Source organism: Panthera tigris, chromosome B1 (assembly GCF_018350195.1).
Source record: "Panthera tigris isolate Pti1 chromosome B1, P.tigris_Pti1_mat1.1, whole genome shotgun sequence".
Lineage (NCBI taxonomy): Eukaryota > Metazoa > Chordata > Mammalia > Carnivora > Felidae > Panthera > Panthera tigris.
Window position 1 is genome coordinate 133,052,667 of NC_056663.1, and position 24,192 is coordinate 133,076,858.

Below are 24,192 nucleotides of genomic sequence, written 5' to 3' on the forward strand. Positions count from 1 at the left end.
CTAATACACCTCTTAAGACAGGTAGAGGTGTTTTACAAAGTGTGCCTTGTTGCCAACCTTTGCCACATAAATAAACTTTCTGCTTTCTGTGAGAAAGGGTGTGGCATCTGCTCTTTTGTAGGTTTAGTTTCATGGAACCATATTTTCCTGTCTGGTTTTGCCAATGAAATGTGCATCTGTGTGGTTAAGAAACACAGAAGGGCCCCTGGGCCATTGCGGTCAGAAACTGGCCTCAGACTTTGTCTCCAGCCTTCATGACAAACTCTTAACTACATTCTTTTGCAGAATTCCCAGACCTCACCACGAGGGCCAGGGGTGTGGCATCTGAAAGCCGACTCTGTTCTCCAAAGGAAAGTGACAGCTTCCTTGAATTATTTTGGGTACAGAATTTTTCCACATTTGATGAAACAAATCAGGTGCTTAGTACCATATTATTCTTACAGGTGTTTAATTATTGGCTTTAGAGACAAATTCTAGTAGAAATAGAAAGAAGAGAAACTGAAACTAATTCTGAAGCACTCCTGAAAATATCCTTAGTCCCTCTCGACATTTCATAACTGATCTTTCGCTTTAATATTTTCGATAGAGTTTTTTTGCTAATGCTATGGGGAGTGGCTTTTGGCTTAGTGCCTTTGTTTTTTCCAGTTAGATTTCCCCTCTGCAAAACATTGCATCCTGGTTCTTTGAAATCCCATTGAATTTGGAGAAATTATGTCTTGGCATTCAACTTATTTTCTTGGAACATAGCGTGATGCTGACGACACAGCCCAGTCACTCCACTTGACAATAAATTTGCTTGTCTCATTTCGCTTGAATATTCAGTGGTGAGTAAGAACAGAAGTGGAAAGCCTTACTTACCAGTTTATTATATGTTTCATGCCCATGATAATTACTTTTATAATGCCACTCATGAATACATTGATCAGATTAGGATGAATCACCTGGCTGGCCAATAGCTATTGGAATGACTCTCCATGCATGACTTGGTTGTGTTATTACAAAACGTGGAAGAATAGACCTGCCTAGCTGTTGCGGCAGATGTTCATTTGTCATGCTGTCTTAAGGAGATGAAGAGATGAGAGCAAACTGTTCCAGCAGCTCAGCCTGCCCTGCTAACAGTTCGGAGGAGGAGTTGCCCGTGGGACCGGAGATACATGGGAACCTGGAACTTGTTTTCACAGTGGTGTCGGCTGTGATGATGGGCCTGCTCATGTTCTCCTTGGGATGCTCTGTGGAGTTCCGGAAGCTATGGTCGCACATCAGGAGACCCTGGGGCATTGCTGTAGGACTGCTCTGCCAGTTTGGCCTCATGCCTCTTACGGCCTATCTCCTGGCCATCAGCTTCTCTCTGAAGCCAGCCCAAGCCGTTGCTGTTCTCGTCATGGGGTGCTGCCCAGGGGGAACCATCTCAAACATTTTCACCTTCTGGGTCGATGGAGATATGGATCTCAGGTAAGTTACACTAGGGAAACCCAGAAGCCCGCCCCTGATAGCACTGAAACGTTCATGTTCAAAACCCTGCCAATCTTTAGGTAGAGATTATGGAGTTCAGTCCTGCAAGGAGTTTCCTTTCTGAGCTTAAGATGTACTTTGCTGTGATCGTCTTCTGTTTCACTGGCAACTGTTTCTCTGAGTAGTGGGGTTGGTTCATATGTCATAGGAGAAGCAGGTCTCCGCCTCACCCTGTGGCCCTTCCTAGGCATGAACTCATTCTCACCCACACTGGTAGCTTCCACAGTCCTGGCTCACAGTCTCCCAAGATGTAGGCTGAGAATCCCAGGAAGCTAACGATGGGTTTGTTTGGTAGCTGGAGTGGTGGTGGTAGTAGTGGCGGCAGAACCAGAATGGGACCCTCCATGCTCTCATCAGGTGTTACATTTGAGTCTACTTTAAGAAACAAGTCTTTAGGGGAACTGGATAAAGGAGCTTTAAGGGTATATGATAGACATATCTTGTTTTAAGTGCAGGGGGATGGCCTAATGAGTTGACTTGGAGAGCAACATACAGAGTTTTAGGACTAAGAATGTTATCTTTTTTTTTTTTAATGTTTATTTATTTTGAGAGAGAGAGAAAGAGAGAGAGAGAACTAGTGTGCATGCCTGAGTTGGGGAGGGGCATAGAGAGAGGGAGAGAGCGAGAATCCCAAGTAGGGTTCACACTCAGCACAGAGCCTTACGTGAGGCTTGAACCCACTGCTGTGAGATCATGACCTGAGCTGAAATCAAGAGTTGGATGCTTAACTGACTGAGCCACCCAGGTGTCCCTAAAAATGTTTTTTCTTGTTGCTTTGCAGACTAAACATTCATCACTAGAATCTAATTCCTTTCATGTAAGTCAGGGACCTTATTTCCAATTATGGTGTAAATAAATGTCCTTGGGAGACATTAGGCTTTATCATCGATTTACACTTTAATGAGGATGAATTAATCACATATCTTTGGGAGTACATGTTTTGGTGCTGAAAAAGAGCATTTGAAGAAAGAGTAGAGAAGTCACAATCAGAAAGATAAAAGCAAAAACAAACAAACAAACAAAAAAAACAAAAAAAAAACCCCAGTGGTGTTTCTAGATTCTTTGCTTCCTTATTAACAAACTGTTTCACCTCCTGCCCAGGGGAAGAATGACTTATAAATGTAAATCTTTGTTCAATGTGTGTGCCATTTAGTTGAGATTTATTATGCGATTCACGGAATGAATCAGAGGTGCTGATGGTGCTGGGAGTTCACTTTAGTGAATCAGCTGCAGCTCTGGGTTTCTAGTTCCCTGCATGTGTTGAATGCTTAGCACATGAACATATTTCACCTGTAAATGTTAAGGGGCTCATGCCATGCAGAGGAATTAATCTTCATATGGTAATGTTTTTAGTTACCTACTTACCAGGGACTTGAAAAGAATCACGAATTCAAAACAATGCATTAATTTGCATTGTAGTTTCAAATTCAATAAACTTGATCATTAATGTAATAATTGGAAGATGATAAATATTCTTTCCACAGAGTCTACCTATCAGCGATAAATGCGGGACCTATCTGCTTTTGGAAAGAGAAAGGAAATGTTACTTATTGAATTTGTTGAGGGGCATGAGGTAGATGCTTTCATGTACTCTCTCTTCTTTCTTGGTTCCCATAATAACCTTGTAAGTGACCTTTTATTTTTCTGAATGTTACAGCTGAGAAAATTGTGACTCAGATTGGCTAAGGAGGTTGCCAAGTGCTGCAGCCGAGCATAGAAGAAGGCAGATTTGAAGTCACATCTGTTTCTCATCAGTCTGCCATTTAGGCACATTCTTCCATGAATTTATTAACACAACTCGGTCTTCTGTTCTGAGTAGGAGCATAAATCTTAAACCAGTGTTCTCAAACACTTCTGCTCTGGGAAAGAGAACATTTATTAACTTCATCTTTTCTTAGCCAACATTATAATAAAAGCACTAGTGAGTAGGAAGTCTATAAAAGATAAAACTCATTTTGCTTCCCTTTGCCAACTCTATACCTAATTAGCTTTTCATTTAGTCAAATTATTTAACCTATAAGCCTCCTCCCCATTTCTAAAATGGGGTTAAAATTACCTGTTCCCCACATGACTATATTTTAAGGAGGAAATATACATGCAGGATGCCAGGTACATGCAGTAATTATTAACTATCCCCCCCACCCCTGCCTTTTAAATTGATTCTGAGTCTCACAAACAAAACAAAAAATAAGCAAAATACAACCTGTAAGAAATGAAATTTTAGAATGGTGACTAAATATTACATTTTCAAAAGCTTATAGATATGAGAATAAAATCTTAACTCTCAATAAAAATTGCAAGTCGGAGAAAATTCAGTATTATTGAGTGAAACGATATTGAAGTTCACTACATTTCTTCCCACTTGATTACCAACAAAAATAACTTCTAGGCCAAAAAAATAAAAATAAAGGAGACAGTGCTTGATTGGAATTCTGTTTTCATGCTGGATAAAATTCATGAAGAATTATAACAATAACTTTATTTCACAAATGAGGAAATTGCGGTTTAGCTCTCTGCAGATCTCACATATTTCTCATGCCTTAATTCTGTGCTTCATTCAATCTACCTGTAGTTCTCATGTGTTTGTTCACCCCAAGCAGGGCATTTCAGAATCAACACGTATGAGCCAGTTTCTGCATTCTGTGTATCTGAAGATAATGCTGATCATTGTCCCAGGCATCTGGGCTCAGCATCTAAGCAGTCCCCTGTGGCTCTTTTCAGTCTTCACCTCATTCACTCAATCCGATGTCTAGACCTGTCGCCCATCCTCTTGCTTGTTACTCACAGCCAGTTCTTCCTATTTATCTCCAAGGCCATTTCCTCAGGGCAGGCCCTCATACTTTCTTTCTTGGCCAATGAAAGTATCTTCACAGTATTCTCTCCACCATGGTTTTGTAGTAAGTGGATGAGGCTGGCTCTGGGGTCAGACTATTTATATTTAAATCCTGACTTGGGACCTCTTTCCTGTAGCTGGAAATCCTAACACTTCCCTATGGCATTGTAAAGGGAAAATGAACATGTTAGGCATTTAAAGGCTTCTCAGAATCTAGTAACTTAGGTAGCAACTAAGCCAGGTCTACCCTACTTCTTTGGGTTTATTTCCCAATAAGCACAATGGTCTATAGTCGAAATGGACTATTCACTATTCTCTGAATATACCCCGCACTTTCCCACCTTTCCTTTGCCCGTGTTGTTCCCACAGCCTGAAAAGCCAATTCTGTCCCTTGTAGTCATAACATTATCCTTCATTGTAATTGTGCTAGAAAGCTACTGGCTGGTATGTATGGGGAATCTAAAAAATTATCCTATTCCTTGACTGAGCTCAGCAAACCTTGGCTGGGTTCTTCTACATGTCTGGGGACTAGATAAATGTAGATTGGTCTTGGATGGCCTCATCTGGGACAGCTGGGCTCTCTTCCACATGGTCTCTCATCTCCTGCAGGTTAGCTTAGACCCAATCATATGTCAGAGGCAGGGTTCTGAAAAAGAGGAAGCATATAAGGTCTCTTGATGTCTGGGCTGGAAACCAGTTCATCATTACTTTCCACCACATTCCATTGGCCATTTCCAGATTCAAGGAATGGAGAAGTAGATTCTGCCTCTTGAAGGATGAGCTGCAAAGTCACACTGCAGAGGGCATGGCTAAGAATGGGGTGAAGAATTGGGGACATATTTGCAATCTACTGTCCTAAAGATGGACAGTATTCTTGCCTTTGAGGGTAGGACATGAAAACTAAGATCTAGCATTACAGAGTAGTAGTAAAGTCTACTCTGGAGCCAGGAAGTAGAACTGTCACTTGCTAACTGTCATGTTGGCGGATTATATAAGTTCTTTATGCTTCAGTTTCCTCACTTCTACAATAGGGGGAAGCATAATCTACCTCATGGATTGTTGTGAAGGTTGAATGAATTAATATATATAAAGTACTTAGAATCTCACCAGGCACAAAATACTGCATGAGTTATTATATGAGGCAGATAAAAGAGAACTGTGTCAGGGTCTGTGTTTTAGTCTCTGCCCAAGGAGCTGTGTGACTTTGAGCAATTTACCTCTCTGGACCTCAGTTTCCTCTTTTGTAAAGTCAATGGGTTAGACTGTCTGAGGTCCTTTTTAAAGAGTATACAGTACATAAAAATCTACCATTTTAACCATTTTTAAGTGTGCAGTTCAGTGGCCTTAGTACACTGTTGTACAGTCACTAACACCCATCCCCGTATCGTTTTCATCTTCCCAAATTGAAACTCTGTACCCACTAAACAATAACTCTCCTTTCCCTTCGGACCTGTCAACCACCATTCGGTCTCTGTGAATTTGACTAAGTATCTTGTACAAGTGAAATCATAAAACTTTTGTCCTTTTGTATCTGGGTTACTTCACTTAGTATAATGTCTTCAGAGTGCATCCATGTTGTATCACATGTCAGAATTTTCTTTCTTTTTTAAGGCTGTATATCATACGTATATAGCGCATGTAGTCATCCATTCATCTGTTGATGGACACATCCGTCATTTCCATCTTTTGGCTGTCGTGAATAATGCTGCTATGCGTGCAATGCGTGCAAATCTGTCAGAGTCCCTGCATTCAATTCTTTTGGGTATAAACCAGAAGTGGATCTGAGGTCTTTTTAAGTATTTTGTACAACAGGAAAAGATAAGCAAGTTATAAGGTCTCTGTGTCCCCCTCCCTCCACCCCAGTTTTTAATGTTTCTCCTTAAACTATTTGACAGAGATGGCTTCCCAATCTGTCCCCATAGCATCAAGTATGCAATTCTTATCATCTGTAGGAGGGCGTTTTAATAGCTGATCTCCTAATCCGCCTCACCCACTAGGTCTGTAATCTCCTTGAGGGTTTCTTCAGCTTTGCATACTCAGTGCCAGCCTGATGGTGGTAGGCGCTCCACCGACATTGAGCGAATGACTGAAGGAAAGTTTCTAATTGCCTGTGTGTGTTATAAAAACCCCGCTTGAAATGCAATCAGTTTATTGGTGCAACTCAGGACAGCTGCCACAGTCTTTAGTTTGACAACTTTTGATATACAAGGTCCATACTTACCTGAGGATGTAGTTGTGTCGTGAACTGCAGAGAAAGGATTCTGACCGAGGGTGGTGGTGGAGCCTGAGGGCTTCAGTGGCCAATTTGGACCTTTGACCTTTAAAGTAGCTCTTGGTCCTTTAGCAGACATCTGGCAAATAGAACTTCAGATTCTTCAGGTCAGTCTGACATGGCCCGGTGGAGAGCCAGAGATCATCTTAAGAGACAGAACTTAGATTGAATCCATGTGACTTCATGCAAGTTTTGGTAACTCTCTGTACCTTAGTTTCCTTGCCTATGAAATGGAAACACTATGGAGTGCCTGGGTGGTTCAGTTGGTTAAGCGTCTGACTTCAGCTCAGGTCATGATCTCCTAGGTCGTAGGGGTGAGCCCCACATCAGGCTCTGTGCTGACAGCTTGGAACCTGGAGCCTGCCTCAGATTCTGTGTCTCTTTCTCTCTCTGCCCTTCCCCTGCTCGTGCTCTGTCTATGTCTGTCTGTCTGTCTCTCTCAAAAATGAGTAAAACATTTAAAAAAATTAAAAAAAAAGAAACACTACAATAACATATATGGTTATTGTATAGATGAAAAGATAAAATATATCTAAAAGCATGATGCTTAGTAGGCAGTGTTGAATAAATGCTAGTTATTGTTTTTTTAATTTTTTTTTAATGTTTATTTGTGTGTGTGAGAGAGAGAGAGAGACGGTGTGAGCGGGGAAGGGGCAGAGAGTGAGAGACACAGAATCGGAAGCAGGCTCCAGGCTCTGAGCTGTTAGCACAGAGCCAGACACAGGGCTCAAACTCCCAAACTGCGAGATCATGACCTGAGCTGAAGTCGGACGCCTTACCAACTGAGCCACCCAGGCGCCCCAATAAATGCTAGTTATTGTTATTGAGAAGCAGCAGACAGGAGTAACATTTATATCTGGGAATGGAAAACCTGGCCTTTAACTCTTCCGGGACTGGCTCTGTTCACCTGATATGATAGCATACCCCATGTCTGTCTGCTTAGCCAGATGGTTTTTACTTTTTTTTCTAGTGGAGAAGCAAGTGTGTGTTGTCATAGTTTTGAGTGTCAGAGTTCCTAATTTTATTAGTTTGATACTAAAAGAGCATTTGAATAATTTAAACCCAATGGCAAAATGGTATACTTACACACATTGCATTTTAATATAATGTGTATATAGATAATCTACTTATTTTAAGAGAGGTGCAGGATTTACCTGTTTGTCCAGACTTGCTGAGGCAGTCTCATGATTTTCTGTAATAGTTTGGGGATGATGATGCCATTCTTCTCAGTGCAAGTGGAATCTTGTTTTATTGAAGTCAGCCTTGGCCAACAATTTTCCTATATGTGAACAGCCAAGAGACCCAGTTAGCTACATCCTCCATTTATGCCACACTGGAATTTCATGGCAATAAAACCAAAGGTGTGACTTTGCACTGCACTCACACACATTCACTGTTTACAGTTCTGCGGGTGTTTGTAACAGCTGGCAGAGCACCATCTGCCAAACACCACGGGCTTGGACAGTCATGTAAAGGATGGAAGCAGAAACCTATGTAATTGAGGATATAGAATCAGTCTGCTAGAAATCTCACATTTGCTTCCCACAGTCGTGAATCTTACCTTTCTGCTGTTTGTGCCAAAGCAACTCAGTGGAAACATGCTGTGCAATTTCTCCAGAAGTTCAAGATCAGAGTGATGTAATATGGAATTTCTCCCAGGACTTAGTATGAAGAGTCAAGGAATGTAGCATTATTGTAGGCTAAGAGTTGGGAAACGCTTCCCAAACACCTTCTTTGTGGACAGGGGTTTGAGAACTGTGGCAAACTGCTTTTCTTCCTTTACCTGTTCCTCTAGTTAGGAAGAAGTCTTTGCTCAAAGTAAACATTCTTTTTTTTTTTTTTTTAGTTGTTTTTGAGAAAGAGAGAGAAGGGGGGGGAGGGAGGGAGAAAACCAGTGGGGGAGAGACAGAGAGAGAGGGGAACAGAGGATCTGAAGCAAGCTCTGTGCTGACAGCAGAGAGTCTGATGTGGGGCTCTAACTCACGGCCCATGAGATCATGAGCTGAACCAAAATCAAGAGTCTGACTCTTAACCGACTGAGCCACCCAGGCGCCCCAAAGTAAACATTCTTAATAGGATAGATTACTTTAATTAATTTATTTTTTTGAAGATTTTAAAAATATTTATTTTAGAGAGAGAGAGAGAGAAAACATGAGCAGGGGAGGGGCAGAGTGGACAGAGGATCTGGAGTGGGCTCTGTGCTGACGGCAGAGGGTCTGATGGGGGCTCGAACTCACACACCGTGAGATCATAACCTGAGCCGAAGTCAGAAGCTTAACCGACTGAACCACCCAGGTGCCCCAGGATAAAATAATTTTAAACTTCATAAAGAATAACATATGTACAAGAACTGCTATGACAAGTTTGAAAAAAACTTATGTGGAAGTATTTGCTCTACCACATGTGAAAACTCACTATGAAAACACCGTGTTTAAAAGTCTAGTATTTGATTAGAGTACATTTTGAGTACATTTTGACATGTAACACATAATGAAGTTGGGACTTCAATTTAGTGGAAAATTATTTAGTGAATTAGATTAACACACTTGCCCCTCTTTATAGAAGACAATAGATTAGCCTCTGATCTTCTACCATATAAATTATAAATTTTAGATGAGCTAAAAATATAAATACAAAATATCAACCTAAAAAGAAGTAAAAAGTGGGGATGACATTCAAATACCCTCAGGAGAGGAGATCTTTAACAAGACAAGAAACTCAGAAGCCATTAAAAAAGGGACACATGTGGGGGCGTCTGGGTGGCTCAGTCGGTTGAGCATCCGACTTCGGCTCAGGTCATGATCTCACAGTCCATGAGTTCCAGCCCAGAGCCTGGAGCCTGCTTCGGATTCTGTGTCTCCCTCTCTCTCTGCCCCTCCCCCGCTCATGCTGTTTCTCTCTCTCTCTCTGTCAAAAATAAAAATAAATGTCAAAAATAAAAATAAACATTAAAAAAAATGGACACATGAGAATATCTCAGTGTTCATTATTTATTATGGCAAAATCCATCAGTGTAGTCAAAACCATGCAATAAGCTCGCTGAAGCTATTTGATTACGCATGATCATACATAGTCTAATTTTAAAGGAGCTCCTACAAGTAAAGAAGAAAAAGTCAGACAAGCAAGGCTGCTTGGGAGAGGACATCCAAAAGGTCAGGGACTATGACAGAAAGCACAAGCACATAGACAGTATAACAAGCTATCAGTGAGATGCATTTTTCAATGTTCTCATGAGAATTAAAAGGGATTGATCATATTCAGTGTGGGAAAGATTGTGAAATGTAACAATCTTTTTGTGAAATAATATGGCAGTATCTATTAAAAGTAAAAAACAAACCTTTGATAAAACAATTCCACTTTGAGGAATCTACAGAAATAAAAGAATTATGTCAAGGGAAATACATACAAGAATGTTTATCATCACTTTGTTTATAATGGAAAAACACTCAAAGCAATTTATTCATCATTAATGAAGTGATTGAAGAAATTATGACATATTTAGATCATGGTGTACTCTTCATTCTTTAAGCAAATGAGTTTAAGCTTCATGTATTGTCCTGAAGGGATACCTATGATTAAGTGGATTAAAAAAAGCAACAAGCTACAGAGTAAGGTGTATTGTGTGATTGCTTCAAAGAGAAACAAAGAAAAAGCCTCTATTCATTGAATAAGCAGCAATAAAATAGGATTGCATAAAAGAAAATCTTAGAAGACTAAAAAGAAAATAGAAGATTAAAAGAAATAAGAGGAGAAGGGAAATTATAATCACTTGTGAGTTACCTAAGTCTGGATTTCTGAAAAGGACTCCAATCAGCTAAATATTTGCTCCTCAAAATGTTTTTCACATTTGAACTTGGGAAAGCATGGTTTTAGTTATCTCTTAATTGAAAATTTCTGTTCCTGGATTACGGTTGGGATGTTTACCATTGCAATTCAGTGTAAAGGGATCATTTCACTAAGATTTGCAACGTTCACTTGCAGATATATGACATATGAGGAAGAGCAGAGAGAACATTGTCCTAGCACCAGTGTTTTGATACATTGGTTCATTCTTTGATTTATACATTTATTTGGTATTTAATGAGCTCCTCCAAGATGCTATAGCATGAGACTGCCAGATCCTATGGGTGTGGAGGTCAATATAGTCCTTGCCCTTAAGCAACTCAGAGTTGATAAGTGTACCACACATTGATAGGTAAACAAGCACTTATGTAAGGTACAGTATGTGAGATAATGCAAATAAAAATGTCTACAGGGCAATGGGAGCTGTTCCTCAAGGATGAATATTCTAAGTGCAGAGAGGTACACAGCAGCACTGAGGAAGGAAAAGCCCAAGGCCAGCCAGGGTTGGGCAGAAGATGCTTTAGATACCCCCATGCCGGTGTATGCATTATACTAGATTTACAACAAAGCCTCTCAATGTAAAATATGATACAAAAAAATCCTGAATCACCAGATTGATAGCAGTCTCCCACTGCTATCACTGTGGGAGATATACAGTCTTCCACAAAGATGGAAGGGACATTTGTTTATTTTTTTACTGTGGGAAATGGCAAATATATATAAAAGTGGAAAGAATAGTGAACCCTCTGGTATACTTCACCCAGCTTTAGCAATTATTAACTTATGATCCATCGCATTTCATTTCTGTCCCCACTTACCCAATGGATTTTTTTTGAGGCCAGCTCCACGTATTATTTTGACTGCAAATATTTTAGTATTTGTCTTTGATAGATCGCAAAATATGGCCACAGATTCCTTCCATTCTTGTATGCACCTTCCTTTGTAATGTGATAAGGTTCGTCCTCCCATCCAGACGGGGGTACCTATTCCCCATTCCTTGAATCTGGGCTGGTCTGGTGACTTACTTTGACTAATACAATGACACAGAAGTGATGCCCTATTGCTTCCAAACTGAAGCTTCAAGGGGCTTTACAGTTTCCACTTCTACTCTCCTGGAACACTACTGCCAGAGATTGCCAGGTAGAAAAGGTATATTGAATACATATATAATAACCTTGGGCACATGTCTTTTCATAGTTTTGATAGTACATTCTAGGGATAGATTCCCATAACCTATAGCATTGTTGGGCTAAAGCGTAAACCCATGTGTAATTTATCTATATCGTCAAAGTATCTCATTTTGCAAGTTCATCAGCAATGAATGAGAGTGCAGAGGAGTATTTTTAATATCCTTGAAACAGAGCGGTTGGTGCTTTGCCAAGAGTATGAACACTCTGGTAGAAAAAGTCAAAATAATCATAGATGGTTTGTAGGCAAGGTAATTAGATGGAAACATTGGTGATCTGTATTATGAGGAAGAACGATGGTGACTTGAAGGCCTGATGAAGTGCTGGAGGACCCTTGTTATCCCTGCAGAAGACCTTATCCCTGCAGAGGGTCTCCTTCCCCTTGGTGGGCTGGGAGGTGGTTCACCTCCCCGTCTCTTGGCCATTTGGGCCACGGACACAGATTGGACATATACCTTGCACAAAGCGGTCTGCTGTGAGAACTCAAACAATGAATATTAAGAAGTTTCCAGACTCTGGACCTGGATTTGAGGTGGATAAACTCTTGTTTTCCCGCGGGTTGTGTTATGCGATGCTCCATTTGCCTCACCTCATTGAATAGAGCAGCATTAACAGTGTCTAGAAGCAGTTTGTGCATGTTTAGACAGATTGTGTAATTTTCCCCATCAGTTAGAAAATATTTTGTTGGCCTGAAGGATCTCTCATTTCCATTTACCCATTTCCTTTTGATTTATTCTTTCACTGGTTCTGTCATCCAGACAGGGACAAAAGGCAGCTTGGGTTTGGGAGCTGGGGGTGGAGGTGAGCGGAGGAAAGGATGGTTCTGGGGTAGAGGCACAAAACACTGGGGAAGGTTGGATGGTCCTAAGTGGACTTCTTGGGTTTTCATCCTTTTTGATCTACTTTTGGCTTTTAGCCTACATTTGAAGTCTCTCCTTTCTCAGCTTTCATCGAATGTAATCTCCTAGCTCTCCACTCGCTTCTCTGTCTTTCTTTACATGCACGGTGGCCCCTCTCTGGCCCCAGTCCAAAGCAGGAGAGCTCTTTCCACGGCTCTGCTCCCCATGCCCCTGGTCCCATTATGCATGCTTTACCCCTTGCACTGAAGCTATGCATTTTAATGTGTGACTAAGTCCTGTTCTCCAATTAAGACATGTAGAGACTTGGAAAACAAGTCTTTATTAGTCAGAAAAAATAGAAACAACATATTATAAATTGATGAAGCGATAACATTTGATAGGATGCAATAAAAGTACAGTAGTCAAGATACAGAGTCTTTAAAGGTTCTAAACTGATGGATTTTTACTCTAGATATTATGTATTTGCAAATCTTCCAGACCCACAGCACTAACTTTGTTATCTTTTTCACTTGGAGATAATCTCAATAATGACAGAGATAAACAAACCCAGTTGTCTATCAGAAATCATCCCAGCTTTGTTCAACAAAGACCAAAACTCTGTTCTGATCATTCACCTTTGTTTTCCTGGTGAAGTTGTGTGGCTTGGCTATTGTCAGGCTGTTTGGATTTGCTTCATTCAGCTCTTGCACCTACATTTCACTTCCCAAGATGGCCGGATTTGTGTGTCTAGTGATGACAGCAGCTGTGGTCCTGAGTTTTCCTTTGCCTACCTGGGATATTTCTGGTGGCTGCAGTCCTGAGTTTTCCTTTGCCTACCTGGGATATTTCTGGTGGATGTTCTGTTGTTATCCCTAACTTAACATGTCCTTTCAGATGTTAAGTGACCACTTATTCTGTCAATCACACCACCATTTTGAAGTCTAGAAATCTTACTTTTTCACTCTACTTCAATTCCTATCTATAATCATGGGGTTATACAGTATTAGAATTCAAAGAGAATTTTTTGAGAGAGAGAGAGAGAGAGAGGGAGAAGAGAGTGAGCAGGGGAAAGGGGCAGAGGGGGAGAGAGAGAGAGAAAATCCTAAGCAGGCTCTTGGCTCAGCGTGGAGCTCGACCCCATGACCCTGGGATGATGACCTGAGCCCAAATCAAGAGTTGGATGCTCAGCTGACTAAGCCATGAAAGTGCCCCAAAGAGAACTTTTAATTTAGTCTAGCATCCCATATCAATTCTTTTTTGCTATGGTTTTGTAACTTTGCTGGCTCTGTCCAGCTTGCTCTGAGGATCTGTGCTGTGGGGGTCCCTTCTCTATCCAATGGGAAACTTAGGGCATGTGGTATTTGGATACCCTCTTCTGACAGATATTTATAGCACTTCACACTGGGCAAACACTTAGCCTTGTGGCAAATTTGCCCTATTCCCATATCCCGGTAGCAAAATTAGACAAAGACATTACAGGAACATAGAACTACACACTAATATTCCTCATGAATATTTGTGCAAAAATTTTTAACAGAATGCCTTCATATATTGATGGCAGAGAGTAAAATGGTGCAGATGCTTTGAAAATGGCATTTCCTCAAAAAATTAAACTACGATCCAGTAATTCTGCTCCTGGTATACACCTTAGAGAATTGAATTCATATGTCTGCACAAAACATCGTGCACAAATATTCATAGCTGCATTATTCATAATAGCCAAAAAGAGGGAACACCTCAAATGTTTATCAGTTAGTGGATGGGCAGAAATAATGTGGTCTATCCATACAATGGAATATGATTCAGTCATAAAAAGGAAATGGTGTACTGATACATGCTAAAATGTGGATGAAGCTCAAAAACGTTATGCTAAGTGAAAGAAGCCAGACACACCAAAAAGACCACATATTCTATGATTGTATTCATATGAAATGTCTAGAATGGGAAATCCTATAAAGACAGAAAGTGGATTACTGGTTGCCAGTGGCTAGGAGAAGAGAATGAGGGTGGGGTTCCTTTTTTGGGATGATGAAAAAAGTATAGAAATATATAATGTTTTTGCACAATCTTGTGAATGTACTGAAAACACTTTAAAAATAATGGATTTTATGGTCTATGAATTATATCTCAATAGAAAAAACTCTATAAAGAAAAAAACCCTTTAGGACCTGGCAGAACATTTAGAACAAGTAGATTCTTAAGTAAATAGGAGTTAATTGATGAACGTCAAATACTGCTGGAAATCTTTTTCTGGGTCACATATGAAGTCATTTGTTGAATAACAAGATAGGAGTGAGCTTCAAGTAACTCACCTCATGTGATCTCTAAGGTATGCTCTGGGAGTTGCTTTTGGTCAGGACTTCATCATTTCAAACTCTTCCTCTTATGCATCCTTTTATTTTCACTTTCAGCATCACTATGACGACCTGTTCCACTGTGGCTGCCCTGGGAATGATGCCGCTCTGCCTGTATCTCTACACCTTGTCCTGGAATCTTGAGCAGAATCTCACCATTCCATATCAGAATATAGGTCTGTACTGGGCTTGTGAAATGGAACAGTAATAGTAATGGTGATGGTAATACCATTGTTTATGCCATTGTTTATTATGTGCCTCCTTTATGTGGATTTTAAAATAAACTACTTGGATAGTGAGCCTGGGTGGCTCAGTCAGTTGAGTGTCCAACTCCCAAAAAAATTAAAAAAAAATTTTTTTAAGGGGAGCCTGGGTGGCTCAGTTGGTTAAGTGGCCGACTTCGGCTCAGGTCACGATCTTGCGGTCCGTGAGTTCGAGCCCTGCATCAGGCTCTGTGCTGACAGCTCAGAGCCTGGAGCCTATTTCAGATTCTGTGTCTCCTTCTCTCTGACCCTCCCCTGTTCATACTCTGTCTCTCCCTGTCTCAAAAATAAATACAACATTAAAAAAATTAAAAAAAATTTGTTTAAACTTAAATCCAAGTTAGATAACATATAATATAATAATAATTTCAGGAATAAAATTTAGTGATTCATCACTTATGACACCCAGTGCTCATCCCAACAAGTGTCCTCCTTAATGCCCCTCACCCCTTTAGCCCTTCCTCCCACCCAACACCGCCCATCCAACAACCTTTAGTTTGTTCTCTGTATTTAAGAGTGTCTTATGGTTTGTCTCTCTCTCTGTTTTTATGTTATTTTTGCTTCCCTTCCTTATGTTCATCTGTTTTGTATCTTAAATTCCACATATGAGTCAAATCATATGATATCTGTCTTTCTTTGACTGACTTATTTCACTTAGCATAATACACTCTAGTTCTATCCATGTTGTTGCAAATAGCAAGATTTCATTCTTTTTGATCACCAAGTAATATTCCACTGTATGTATATACCACATCTTCTTTATCCATTCATCAGTTGGTGGACATTTGGGCTCTTTCCATACTTTGGCTATTGTCAATAGTGCTGCTATAAACTTTGGGGTGCATGTACCCCTTCAAAACAGCACTCCTGCATCCTTTGGATAAATACCTAGTGGTGCAATTGCTGGGTCATAGGGTAGTTTATTTTTAACTTTTTGAGGAACCTCCATACTGTTTTCCAGAGTGGCTGCACCAGTTTGTATTCCTACCAGAAGTGCAAAAGAGATCCTCTTTCTCCACATGCTTGCCAACATCTGTTGTTAATGTTAGCCATTCTGACAGGTGTGAGGTGATATCTCATTGTCATTTTGATTTGTATTTCACTGATGAGGAGTGATGTTGAGCATTTTTTCATGTGTCTTTTAACCATCTGGATGTCTTTGGAAAAGAAGACATGTCTTTTGCCCATTTCTTCACTGGATTATTTGTGGGGTTTTTTTTGGTGTTGAGTTTGGTAAGTTCTTTATAGATTTTGGATACTAACCCTTTATCTGATATGTCACTTGCAAATATCTTCTCCCTTTCTGTCGGTTGTCTTTTAGTTTTGCAGATTGTTTCCTTTGCTGTGCAGAAGTTTTTATCTTGATGATGTCCCAATAGTTCATTTTTGCTTTTGTTTCCCTTGCCTCTGGAGACATGTCAAGTAAGAAGTTGCTGCAGCTGAGGTCAAAGAGGTTGTTGCCTGTTTTCTCTTCTAGGATTTTGATGGCTTCCTGTCTTACGTGTATGTCTTTCATCCACTTTGAGTTTATTTTTGTGTATGGTGTAAGAAAGTGGTCCAGGTTCATTCTTCTGCATGTTGCTGTCCAGTTTGCCCAACACCATTTGCTGAAGAGACTGTCTTTTTTCCATTGGATATTCTTTCCTGCTTTGCCAAAGATTGGTTGGCCATATGATTGTGGATCCAATTCTGGGTTCTCTATCCTGTTCCATTGATCTATGTGTCTGTTCTTGTGCCCGTATCATATTGTCTTGATTACCGCTTGGTAGTATAGCTTGAAGTTTGGAATTGTGATGCCTCCAGCTTTGGTTTTCTTTTTCAGGATTGCTTGGGCTATTTGGGGTCTTTTCTGGTTCCATACAAATTTTAGGATTATTTGTTCTAGTTTTGTGAAGAATGCTGGTGTTATTTTGACAGGGATTACATTGAATATGTAGATTGCTTTGGGTAGTATCAACATTTTAACAATATTTGTTCTTCCAAGCCATGAGAATGGATGTTTTTCCATTTTTTGTGTATCTTCTTCAATTTCTTTCATAATTTCTATAGTTTTCAGTGTATAGATTTTTCACCTCTTTGTTTACGCTTATTCCTAGGTATTTTTGGTGCCATTGTAAATGGGATTGATTCCTTGATTTCTCTTTCTGTTGCTTCATTATTGATATATAGAAATGCAACCAATTTCTGTACATTGATTTTATATCCTGCGATGTTGCTGAATTCATGTATCCGTTCTAGTAGTTTTCTGATGGAGTCTTTTGGATTTTCCACATGGAGTATCATGTCATCTGTGAAGAGTAAAAGTTTGACTTTCTCCTTCTGACTTGGATGCCTTTTATTTCTTTGTGTTGTCTGATTGCTTAGGCTAGGACTTCCAACACTATGTTGAATAACAGAGATGTCCATGAGAGTGGACATCCTTGTCATGTTCCTGAGCATCTAACTCTTGATTTCAGCTCAGGTCATGATCCCAGCATTGTGGGACTGAGCCTTGCACTGGGCTCCGTGCTGAATGTGGAGCCTGCTTAAGATTCTCTCTCTCGCCCTCTGTTCCTTTTCTCCACTCATTTTCTTTCTCTCTCTAAAAAAATAAAAAATAAAAAATAAACGATCTAATTCTTTAAATAACACTTCCACATTGATTCTATTAGTAGTTCCATTTCCTAGATTTGTAGGATGATAGAGGTTAATTAACTTCGCTAAGAATGTGCAGCTGGTCAGCAAAGAACTGAAATTCTGACTTGGGAATATGACTGCAAAGCCAAGCTCTTAACACTGCAAGAGTTCATTTTTGCAAATAAAGAAAGAGAACTTGTTTATTAAAAAAAAAAACACCAGAAACACCATATATAATTCACTGTAATGCCATTGGTTAACTGAATCACAGTGGGTCTAATGAGACTTTAGTTCCTACAGTTCCACCTTTCACATGGCCTGTGAATCTTGATATCTTTACCGATCCAGCATGAATGATTCCTATTGATTATTAGAGAGCATATTCACAGGTCACAACCGTATCCATATCTCTTCCATATCTGCTTTCCTGATTGTCATTTCTCATTAAACTCTGCCCTTTCCCTAGAGATCTCAGTTTACTTACTAGGCTTAGAAGGAAACCTTGGTAAAATGAGATGGCTATTCTCGTTTGCTCAGAGTTTTTGGAGAATTGGCAGAAATTATGATTCTTAAAAGTCTAAAGTGTTAATCTGGAGTCTCTAGTCATCACTTGGAGGGCTTTACAAACCATGACCCATAGCTGAAAAACATGTGCTAATGACAGCTGGAGCCCATTAAATTTGTAAAATTTGAGTGAAATCCTAGTTTAGGAAATCGTGATTTTATGCACAACTTATTCTGATCAGTAAATTAACATATTATGTTTTGATAATATATTCTAAAAGGCACTTGTAAACAATTAAAACCCAACATATTATGAGCAACTCATGTAACTTTGGAGCCAGTATTTCAGGCATTTGGCCAGATTTGGAAAACAACACTGGAAAAGGTTAGTGTGTGGATCCTGCTGGCAAGTGGGCCTCTGCTCTCCTGAGCCTGCCTTCAATGCCTTTACTCACTTGTGTTAATTAAAAGGCATTTTTTTTCTACCCACCTTTAGGTTACCTGGCCACACTTGCAGAATATGAGAAATTCTTTGGTATGTGTAACAGATGCTGTTTTTTATATCTGCAGTAGGTATTCTTTACTTTGCGAAACAAATGGCCCATTGGCTTCACATAGGGAAGTAATAGCTGTGGTCGTAGAGAGGTGACCTCATGCATAGCAACCAAAGAATTTTGCAGAGTCTGCCTGTTTTCTAATGTTTACATTTCTGGTTGTCTCTAAAATTCCATGTGATTGTCGGGGGGATTTTGAGAGAGAAATGATGGAACAAGAATGGTGGCATTCAGTGGTAACATATACCCTTCAAAGGCTGTCTTCCAAAGATGTTTTCTTTCTTTATATTTGGAGGTGGATGCAGAAATGAAATGCAGCTTATAATTTTTTTAATGTTTATTTATTTTTGAGAGAGAGAGGGAGAGAGAGACAGAGTGTAAGCAGGAGAGGAACAGAGAGAGAGAGGGAGATACAGAATCCAAAGCAAGCTCCAGACTCCGAGCTGTCAGCACAGAGCCCAATGTGGGGCCTGAACCCGTGAACCATGAGATCATGATCTGAGCCAAAGTGGGATGCTTAACCAACTGAGCCACCCATGCACCTCTAAAATGAAGCTTTAATTAAAGCCTATATCTAATTGAACTAGAAATTGTTGAGGACTGGGCAGTCAAGGTAAGAGGAGATATCATCTGATGGATTTTTCTTCTCCCCAGGAATCACCCTTGTGTGCCTGACCATCCCTGTGGCCTTTGGTGTCTATGTGAATTATAGGTGGCCCAAGCAATCCAAAATCATTCTCAAGGTAAGCAGCTCCACATGGCAGTTAATGTATCTTTAGACTTAGACACTGGAAAGACAGATGTTGACAATGACTGTAACAGACTGGCCAGTCAGATACAACCCCACACCCAGCAATTTTTGTTTTTTTGTATTTTTGTTTTTAAATTTAATTTTATTTTAGAGGCAGTCTGGGGGGAGAGGGGCAGAGGGAGAGAGAGAGAGAGAGAGAGAGAGAGAGAGAGAGAGAGAATCCCAAGCAGGCTCCATGTTCAACGTGGAGCCTGATGCAGGGCTTGATCCCATGACCCTGTGATCATGACCTGAGCTGAAACCAGGAGTAGGATGCTCAACTGACTGAGCCACCCAGGCACCCCAGTTCTGCTTTTTTTTTATCTAACCTCCATATTTCCTCCACTCTTCTCAGCCATTCTCTGTCATTCCCATAGGCCCATACACTGAGGCTTATGGACACAGTCAAGAATGGGACTTTTGCTGTAGTGACAGGAAAGCCAAGGCCTATGTGTGGCCAGAGAGAACCCAGAGCCCATCTATTCACAAGATTCCACATGAGTGCTCTCGAGGTGAAAGCTGCTCAGGTGTGCATGCAATAGAGCCCTGGTGTTGAAGAGTATTGGCTGCTTTCATGAAAAAGTAGGGCTGTTTTTCAGAAGCATTCCTGGGGAAGCTTCGATGTTGTAGTCTCTACACATGAACAACTGCTGTGGCTGCTGACCACATGAAAAGCTGTCAGAATGAAATGCAGAATGCATTGAAGAGTCTGGTCATGGAATGATGGTAACTGGAACCTCCTACCTCCTCTTGACTTTCCAGCATTGGCTTTTGTCTGCTGGAGAAACAAGCAAATGTCCTTGTTTTAAAAATATCTCTGAAATGACTTTTAAAAATATCTAAAAATGACTTTTAAATCTCAAGGCATTCTCAACAAAGGTGTCAATATCCTAGGGTGTTTTCAGTGTTTACAATTATGTATCATTTTAGAAGATGTGAGATTCCATTATGTGCTGCTTTATGAAGATTTTTAAAATGCTTTACTTATATTTTACATGTATAAAGAAATAAACATTTGGGGCTAATTGAAGGTTCAACAAATACATCTCAGGTCATATTAGTTTGGGGTTTATGGTTTGGTTCAGTGTAAGTTCCTGCTGTCTGGCTCCCCCTGACGGAGTGCTGCCCCTCCACTTGTCTGCACAAATGGGTGCTGCTTTCTCACTTTGGCACAAGACTGAACAGCTCTCACTGTTCCTCCAGTGAGATCAAGAGCGGGAAGAGGGATTGACAAGCGGACAAATCAATTGAGCACAGAGAACTGGAGGAAGGCTTAAATGTTGTACATTTCGACTGTGTGTCAGTGGGTGACTTTGTTATTTCAGTAGGAGAAAATTTCCAATGTGGCCGTGTATGGTTTTAATTTTACTTACAAAATAAGAGGACAGAGTATAACAGTGGGAACCTCTTACTTTTCAAATACTCTATTTTTGATGAAGTACTGTCAAGTACTCTATTTTATTAGTACTTTTCAGGTACTGTAATAAAAAACCCTACAATTTTGGTGTTTCCAGATCCTCTATTAGTCCCTCAGTGTCAATGGAGAAATCAGATAAATTTTCTGTAGTCACTTATATTATCTGTAGAGAGCAGATCTAAAACCCCTTTCTTTTGCCTGTTTTATAGGATTTTTGGCAGAAAAAAATTTAATAATAAGCATAAATATTCTAGAGCACCTTGGTAAAAAACTAGAATAATCTAATCATTATTTTGATATATTTTCATTGTCTGTTCTTGGTCCTCTTTTAAGTTTAGATCTGATACATTTTCTGAACAAATTGCTCTTGGTGACTTTTTAAACTTTGAGATCCTTTTTTGATAGAAAGATGGAGAGGGATTTTGACAACTGTAGGTCTTCTTGCGTGTTCTGGCATCTTCCCATTAAGCAGAGGCCCAGTCTGTCTTTGTATTTGACCAGTAAAAATAAACCCAGAGAACATCTCTGGTGCATTGGGTTATTTTTATTTTGTTCTGCTCCCCCATGACCACCTTCCTCCACGTCTTGAATCATTTCAAATCCAGGTTGAGGCTATAACTAGGTTATAGTTTATGGTCTACATGGAATGGGAGCTTGTCAAAATCCTAATTTTCTCCAAATATTCTAGGTCTGGCTTTCTCGCCATCTGATCTAAAACTCAAACTATTGGAAATTCTTTTTTGTTGAACAACAAAAGTAAGAACAGTATTCATTTGGGAGAGGGAAGAGGTATGTGTTAGTACCTCTATTCCAATAATATTAGCCCAGATTATCTAGTAAAGAATGGGTAAATTTTATTTGGAGGAGAGAAGAACAGGGATGAAAGCAGTAGGAATCCATTGGTAGTTGAAGAAGTGATAGGAAGAGAGTGGCAGACGGCCAGGCAGGACAAATCTTAGACAAGAGGGTACCAGTGAGGGATCTAGGAAGTGTGTGAAGGGATGGTGGAGGCTTATTGTTACATTTTGCTTATTTCACAAATTTGTCCTATCCTTGAAAAACTCCACTCCCCAATCCTTCTGGCAAAATCTACTTCCAGGGAAAAAATACTAATCTTAAAATAAGACTTGGAATCGTGTTGAGCCCCATGAATTTCCAGTTTAGCCAAATCAGTTGACCACCTTGGAACTTAGGTTTCTTTTCTATAAAATGAGATTGGATTTGGTGGTAAGTCCTGTCTTTGTTCCAAAACTTCTTGGTTCCCAGCTTTTTATTTTTATTTATTTTTTGAAGTTTATGTATTTTTAAGAGAGAGAGAGAGACAGACAGAGAGACAGACAGAGCATGAGTGGGGGAGGGGCAGAAAAATAGGGTAAAACAGAATCCGAAGCAGGCTCCAGGCTCTGAGCTGTCAGCACAGAGCCCAAGGTGACCTGAGCCAATGTTGGATGCTTAACCAACTGATCCACCCAGGCGCCCCAGTTCCCAGCTTTTTAGAAGCAGTGATGGACTTTGCATCCTAGAGCTGAGAGAACATGATGTTTACATGTACTTATTTTGTTGGTTTGCTTTAGATTGGGGCCATTGTTGGTGGGGTCCTCCTTTTGGTGGTCGCAGTTGCTGGTGTGGTGTTGGCAAAAGGATCTTGGAATTCAGACATCACTCTTCTGACCATCAGTTTCATCTTCCCCTTGATTGGCCATGTCACGGGCTTTCTGCTGGCACTTCTTACCCACCAATCTTGGCAGAGGTACAGTGAAATTATCCGTACACTTTTTTTGAGGAAGTTAAAGTAAACACACTGCCACTGGCAGGCTTTGCTGCCAGGCTATGTCAGGAGACATTAAGAGTCTTGACTTACAAGGTGGATGGAACAGGATGACTCCTCATAAAGAGAGTGAAAAGATCACAGTACTTCTTGCGTAAATGAGAACAAAGGCTGGAGTGATGGGAAATTGTAATCTGTGAAATTAGGATTGGGGTGTTAACACCACATGTTGAAATCTGGACACATTTCTCTTCTTATCCTAGTAATTAGATAGGGGTGAGATGGTTTCATTAAATATAGAGATCATTCTAGGGCATGAGCAAAATTCCAGATTAAGCATTTATCCATTGTTTGTGCCAAATTCTGTAAAAGTGCTAATTATAAGGGGCAAGAGGAGGAAGGGCAAACTGGAGATATAAGATGGGAATGTATCTGATACATTGTCATTACAAGCTGGGGCATGTAATTTATAAATATTGTGAAATATTAAAAATGATAATACTCCATGTTGTTATGTCTGGAGATGAGTTGTTGGAGGGAATGTAAATTGGTATAAACTCTCTGGAAGGCAACTTAGTCATATCAATAGCCTTATAAATATTTATAGCTGTTCACTCAGTGATTTTACTTCTAGAAATCTGTCCTGAATCTAGGACTGTCAGATAAGCACACGAAAATTGATGTGCAAGGATGTTAATTGCAGTTTTATTTATAAATATAAAAAATAGAAACAATTTAAATATCTGACAATAGGGAGATATTTAATTCATGAGGTATCTATGTGATGGACTATGATGCATCAATTTTAATGCTTCTGGGAGATACTTAAAAGATAAATTTAAAAGAGAATAGGAAACAGTAAGCATTTTGATTCCCACCTTGTAGAAGAAAGCAGAAGAATTTTATGTATGGAAAAATACTGGAAAAAATATACCATATGCTAAGAGTGTTTAATTTTGAGTAGTAGGATTAAGAGTAATTTTTGTTTCTTAATATTTTCTTGGTATATTTCCTGAGTTTTTCAATGAGTATGTACTATCTCTAAAGTCAGAAAAGAATTATTGAAGAAACGTGAGCTATGTGTTGAACTTCGAAGGTGGAGTTTGAGAAATTAAAATGCTTAAAAGATTGAGTTAAGTCAAAGAGAATAGAAAGTGGTGTGTGTTTTGATGTTTATTTTGTAGAAGAAATCTGTTTCTAGTCTACTTGGGGAGCATTTAGGATTATCCCAGGTACTGAGTGAGGCTCTGCTTATGGTATCTCATTTACTTCTTACTATGAGCCTGAGAAGTAGTTACTATTAGTACCCTCATTCTACAGATGAGCAAATCCTTCAAGACGTTAAGGAACTTGACTAAGTTCGTAGAGCCAGAATGTGGTGGAGTTAGGATTTGACCTGGAGTTTGTTTGCAAAGCCAATAATTAGGAACACAGGCTGTT

At 39.8% G+C, this 24,192-nt stretch overlaps 1 protein-coding gene across 1 annotated transcript in view; it reads left to right on the forward strand.

Annotated features, from left to right (window-relative positions):
* The first annotated feature begins 330 nt into the window (after window positions 1-330).
* Window positions 331-24,192, forward strand: part of SLC10A6 (solute carrier family 10 member 6) — a 31,058-nt gene continuing 7,196 nt past the window's right edge. Inside the window, exons 1-5 of the mRNA XM_007074718.3 lie at window positions 331-416; window positions 1,065-1,452; window positions 14,898-15,016; window positions 19,432-19,520; window positions 22,559-22,734. Coding sequence (XP_007074780.1) covers window positions 1,076-1,452; window positions 14,898-15,016; window positions 19,432-19,520; window positions 22,559-22,734 — 761 coding nt within the window. The 5' untranslated portion in view covers window positions 331-416; window positions 1,065-1,075. The remainder of the gene's footprint in view (window positions 417-1,064; window positions 1,453-14,897; window positions 15,017-19,431; window positions 19,521-22,558; window positions 22,735-24,192) is intronic.